Genomic DNA, 6,159 nt, shown 5'->3' with positions numbered 1-6,159 from the left:
GGGAGGGGGAGACTGGGAGGAAATCTAATCTTTTTAGGTTTTGCTTATTAGGATTTTGCTAATGGGGAGTTTCTCTAAGAATGCCTTTTTTCTGTTATTATGGTTTGAATTGTAGAATTGTCCCAAGGCTTTATGTCTTCTCATGCCAAGTGACATGCTTTTTCAGTCCCTTCCCATTCCTGGAACCGTTCTGCGTGGAGGCAGTGCTGTAGCTGTAACAAGCTTCTTAAAGTCAGTGGTGATCTCTGAAAGTGTGTGTGTAATGCAAAATAAAGCCCTACATAAATAAGATGACAGGCAAGCAGATAAGCAATAAATAACAGAACAAAAAAATGCAAGCATAATGTCAAGGATGCACATGTGTTGTAGTTAATCTTTTAAAAAAGTATTGCTTCGAAAGCAAGATCAAATTTTGCATCAGTGCGGCATTCAAGTACATCTTTGCTGTTGTACTGTTGCCTCCTGCTACAAAGGTGCTGTGTGTAACTGGTGCCGGTACATTTGGTCTTAGAACCACCACCCTGATGGCTGGTTATGGAAATGTTACCTGGTACCTCTGCTGGCACTTCTGCCACACAAGGGTGTGGGAACCAGCCAGGGTCTTTCCTGAGGATGGAGTTCTTGTCCTCGCCCTGCTGTGTCTCCATCTCCAGAGACCTCTGCCTTGCAGCTTACATTTTCTTTTCTTTGAAGAATGCTGTTTACTTTTTAGCCCAGTTGTCTAATGTGCATGCACATATCTGTCTCTGTTCACCCCCACGATTAACTTTTAAACCCAACGAACAATTTCAGAGAAATTTGACAGCAGGGAAAAGCTCTCAGCTGGATAAGCATCTCTACAGCTGCCCAAGGAGGTTACAGAGACACAAACCCTATTTCTCATGTGCGATGTAATAGTGAGAAGGGCTGTTGTGTCAGTGCAGATACATAAGCTTTTAATTGACCACAATAAGTTTGTATTCATTTCAGTCGTGCGGTAGAAAGAAATAAGCGCTCTTGGGAGGTGTAGCTGGTTGAGAAGTTTGTAGGCTGACAGAAGGAAAGGGAATGGGAATTATGTGCCTGAACAGGGAAGGCATTTGGTCTAAGTCAAAAAGCCCCACTTTGCTGAACTGGAACATGTTTTGATTCGGATATTTAGACATTGGCTAATAAGACTGTTTAGATAAGGTATCTGTGAGGCTGGACTGTTTTGAAACCCAGGCTATTTAAAAGCTATTTTTTAGGTCCTTGTGACGGTAATGGTATTTTAAATGTGGAACTACTAAGCATGGAAGTGAACTGCTTTTAGTCAGTAAAATGCCTTACATATATCGTGGTGAATACATAAAGTAGTATGTAGATTTGATGATCTGAGTTGCAAAAAGTGTGTTTAAGTAATAGCCATAGATGTCCCTTAAATAATACCCTCCTCATTTGTGATTCATTTTGTCCTGCCAAGCCAAGAAAGTTGTGACCCAGAAACAGATAACAAAGTACTGCCAAGGTTTTGCTTTGGAAGGTGTTTCTTTTGAGTGACTGCAAGGGTGTAAGTAGAAAATCATTTTGCCTCTTAATTTCTGTTGAAGTAAACTTTTGGCTTTTTGTAATAACTTTAATATATCGCATCAGACTTGAACCTAACAATGCTAATTGAATCTTGTGTAATCTAACACAGCAACTTGCCCTGTCATGAGAAAAATGTCGATTAGAAACCACAGTTGATCACCAAAAAAAATTCTTGGGAAAATAAATCTTGCTCATTTACTGTTCACAGAACTGCGTGGTCTGTAGTATGCTTAACATTCAGGAGCCTTCCCAGTGTAGGAAAATAAAAATACAGTATCAATATTTATGTGTTATTAAATCAGCAACGGCAGAAGATGTAGTCTGAAGGGCTATGCACTGTAGCTTTCCTGTGAAGTACCTTCAGTAATATACCACTTAAAATGAGTATAAACAGTTTATAATACGCAATTTCTGAAATTTATTGCAACCTTAAACATTACACTGCACTTACTACAATGAAGCTTACAGCTGTAAACTATTATAATGTGTATCATCTGCACATCAGTAATGACCATTATCACTTAGATACAACTATTTCCAGCATCACCTACAAAGAGCAATTTTAAATTGTCCCTTTAAAAAGCTTCAGTAAAGGCCATCTGTTTTTTTCTTCAGGTAAATATCCATTTATTTTCAGGTACAATCTGACCTATTAATGAACCTTATTTAAACTATAGTCACAAGCACTGATACAAATAGATTTTTCTATTCTTAACACAAATATAGTTTCATAAATCAAAGCTACCATGCATTTCTGATTATTCTTAAGAGAAAACGTTATTCAAATATATTCATTGCTTGATTTCTGCAGCCCACTCTGTCATACACTAAGTTTCCATCACACTATGTATTAAGTCCAGACCCCTTCCTGAGTGAGACAGCTCCCATAAGCAGGGCAAACCTTGTGAGAAGGTAAATCCTTCCCTTCCGTTAATTAACAGCTTTTATCGCTGATAATGAGACTGTACAAACACTTAAAAAAAAAAAAAAAGCTCCTGTGCATAATAATTTCATGTGTGGCCTTGACTGCCAGAAGACTGCCTGCCCACGGAAGGAAGATGTGTGTGGGCAGGGAGAGTTAACTCTCTGAGGGATGGAGCCAGCTGAAACTCTTGCAACAGAAACAGAAGTGTCGCAGGCAGCAAGGGAGTCACGCCGCAGGACAGTGTCTTATCAGGTGTGTCAGTATATCCTCAGGATGGGTTTTAGTGTGGAGGGGGCGAGATGAGAAGTCTCTTAGAGCTCTGAGATATAGTTTGGGGGTTTTGGAGTTCTGGAGGAGATAAAAGATGCTGACACTCTTACAAGACGTGTTTCTGGTTTATGTAGGAAGGAAGCAATGTAGCAAGGAAAATCTCACAAATTGACTGACCCTTTACCATCTGATTATATATACAGTTCACTTATCATAACCTAGAAAATAATCAAAGGGAATCAAAACAAAAACCACGCATCTTCTATCTCTTCTAAGGAAATACTAGGTTTATTTCAGGGTTGCTCTCCAGATGAGGCACTAGGCATGCTGAATGGTAGCTGTTAAATGCTAAGAAAAATGGGTAATCGCTAAGAGAAGAAGGGAAACACACCGATGGGGTCTTAAAGTTCTTATCTGTATGCTTTTTTTGCTTTCAAGAAAATAGCTAAGGATCATTGCATTTAAAAAAATAATCAAACATCTTAAGCTTGGTGCTTAAGGAGTTGTGTTGTCATAGCGAAGCAGAACTAAAAAAGATCTCAAAAGACTATTACACTATGCCTCTGCCCCAAGACAGGATTAACAATGCCAATGTCATTTCTGACAGATGTTTAGTAATGTCATCTTAAAGACTGAGAGAGATGCCATAACCTCCCCAGGCAGTCTACTCCAGTGCTTAATTATCCTTATTCTTAGGAAGTTTTCCCGAAGCCTTACCTTGGTCTTTCTTACAGTTAAGCCCATTACCTCTTGTCCCGCCAGTCTTGGCCATGAAGAACAGATTACAGTCACACCCAGCTATCCATGAAGAACACATCCCTGCCAAGAGCAGGACAGCAAAAGCAATGTTTCTCATAAGAATTAATGTCATGGAGGGAAATGTGTGCAGGGACTTAAGAACTACACATGATTTAAATTCCCAGGGAGCAGGAGCAGGATCACTGGGAGGAGAGTCTGGCTTTTCAGCAGCTGGCTTTTCAGCATGGATCACTGTTCTGAGAGATGTAAAACTGAACGTCCCAAGAAAGCTCTTGCAGTGTAAGCATTCTTGACATCTCTTTCTAGACAGTTGCATCTTCATCATCTTCCTTAGATGAATCAAGGTCAATCAACTCAATCATAGGTGAAGGACAGAAGAATGGGGTAATGACGGTGGTTAGTGGAGCACCGTATTAAATGGTCAGCAGCAGAGCTCCTAAGTGGTGGACAGAGAAGTGGAGGACAGTGAGGTGCCGCTGTATTCCCTTAATGTCTGCTGCATTCTTTTACACATACAGGAATGATTGTCAAGTTGCCCCAGAATTTTCTCTCCTGCAAGCCATCCAACACCCATTTGCTCTGCCTTTTGCTGCTGTTCCTGTCTACCAGTAGTGAAATGGGTTCAGAGAGATGACCTGGTAACTTTTTATTTTGTGGACCAGCTTGCTTTCTGGAAGGGATTGGCTGCCTGAGCTAGTGGGAGAAAGAAGGATTGAGGCTGCCTCAGCTGATAGCAGCTTAAATCACACTGGAGTTGGAGTGTTAGTTCTCAAACACCATCCTGCTGTAACTTCAGCCTAATACAATACTACATTTTCCAACATTTGAGGATGAGGAAGATCCTAGCTCAGTATCATTAAGCCCGGATACCAAGGTTTGGCACCTGAAACTGTGTTTGAGGTGTGCCATAAAAGCAATTTAGTTTTCCAAGGTTTTGAGCAGTCTTTTGATTCAATATAAAATAGTGATATTTTAATAGAGCAATTTTTATTTAAGAGCCTAAACATAGATTCAGAAGTGTAAATCCAGACAGACAGCTTTGAAATAAACACAGAAGTAAACCAAACACAAACCTGCACACGTATGATGTCAAACCACAAGAGGGGGAAAAAATGGGTTTCAGCAATGAAGTTAAATCTAAGATTAATTTATCTATGCAAGATTATATTATAGAGTCTCAAGCTACAAGTAGTTTTTATTTTGATCTAATTATCTCACTATTCTTAATAAATACCACAAGTTTGATTGAAGCACGGGGATGAACAAATGCATGGGAAATGTCTGCTGGCTATGAAAGCGAGTAAGGGGTGAAGGTGGCCATGGGAAGAGGTTAGTATGTGGTTGCTGTATGCTTTTGGGGCGGACTTCATATACCCATCACCCCTCTGGGGTAAGAGCAGCAGGTTCCCATCCCTCTGGGATGGGACTTTGTTTGCTGGGAGACGGGCATATCTCATGTGCAGGCAGAGTGAACTCTCCCCATGGGATGGCTGTGTGTGTGAGAACCGCACGGTCACTTATCCCTCTGGAACAGGGCGATGGGATCCCTCACACCGACCAAGCCCCGTACAGGGGGTAATCGTTTCCAAGGACAGCTCTGCCTCACAATCACATTGCAAAACGGCGGGTACCTGATGACTCTTGGGGCTGCTGCCAGGGGCAGCCTGTAGCTGAGAAGTCACAGGCCTCTTCTCCATAGGCATCTCCTCACTGCTGTCCTCTCCCTGAAGGCTCACGGCATGGGGTACGGGCTGCACCCAGGCAGTGATGGCAGGCGGGGGGACTGACGATGAGGCAGCTCCTTCCTTCTGGCAGGTGGTGTCGTGGTGATAGGAAACCAGCTCATTGCTGAAGTTGACCCTCTCCACAGCGGATCTGGGTGTGCCACAGCAGAAGCACCGGCAGCCCAGCAGGTTGCTGAAAGCCCGCCTAAAGTCTGCGTTGAAAGCATAGATCACTGGATTCACTGAGGAGTTCGCCCAGCCAAACCACACAAAGATGTTGAAGGTGGTTTGGCCAACGCAGGTTGACTGTCCTTCATGGTTGCTCTCCTGCTCGGGCTGGCAGAAAGGCAGCAGACAGTTGAGCAGGAAGAAGGGCAGCCAGCAGCAAACGAAGACTCCCATTATAACAGAGAGGGTCTGCAGCACCTTGGTCTCCTTGCGCAGGGAACTCCGCAAAGAGGAGGTGGGCTCCTTGCCATGAGCTGGCCACTGGCCCCCTGCTCGCTCGAGGGTGGAGATGCGGCGGATCTGGGCCTGGGCAATTCGGTAGATCCTGGTATAGGTGATGATCATGATGGCCACAGGGATGTAGAAGCTGATAAGGGAGGAGGTGATGGCGTAAGTGCGGTTCAGGCTGACATCACAGCGGGGTGTCCCAGGCAGCCAAGAGCTTGGATATCTCACCTCCTTGGCTTTATGCCAGTGTAGCTGCACTGGGATGAAGGAGATGAGGATGGAGAGGGCCCAGGCCACAGCTATCATGGCACAGGCAAGGCGCTGGGTCATCCTGCGCTCATAGCGAAAGGGGCTGGCGATGGCCCAGTACCGGTCCAGGCTGATGATGCAGAGGTGGAGGATGGAGGCGGTGGAGCACATGATGTCGAAGGCCACCCAGGTGTCACAAAAGCGGCTGCCGAAGAGCCAGGAGCCACC

General features: G+C 43.8%; 1 protein-coding gene across 1 annotated transcript; it reads right to left on the bottom strand.

Annotated features, from left to right (window-relative positions):
• Positions 1 to 5,019: 5,019 nt before the first annotated feature.
• Positions 5,020 to 6,159, bottom strand: LOC104289786 (D(1C) dopamine receptor-like; the record flags this gene model as incomplete). Its single annotated transcript, XM_009888799.1, has 1 exon — positions 5,020 to 6,159. A coding segment is annotated over one exon (1,140 nt), but the record flags the coding sequence as incomplete, so codon positions are not given.

The sequence above is a fragment of the Charadrius vociferus genome, unplaced genomic scaffold, assembly GCF_000708025.1.
Source record: "Charadrius vociferus isolate BGI_N301 unplaced genomic scaffold, ASM70802v2 scaffold436, whole genome shotgun sequence".
In the NCBI taxonomy this organism is placed as follows: domain Eukaryota; kingdom Metazoa; phylum Chordata; class Aves; order Charadriiformes; family Charadriidae; genus Charadrius; species Charadrius vociferus.
This window is presented reverse-complemented; position numbering and strand designations above follow the sequence as displayed.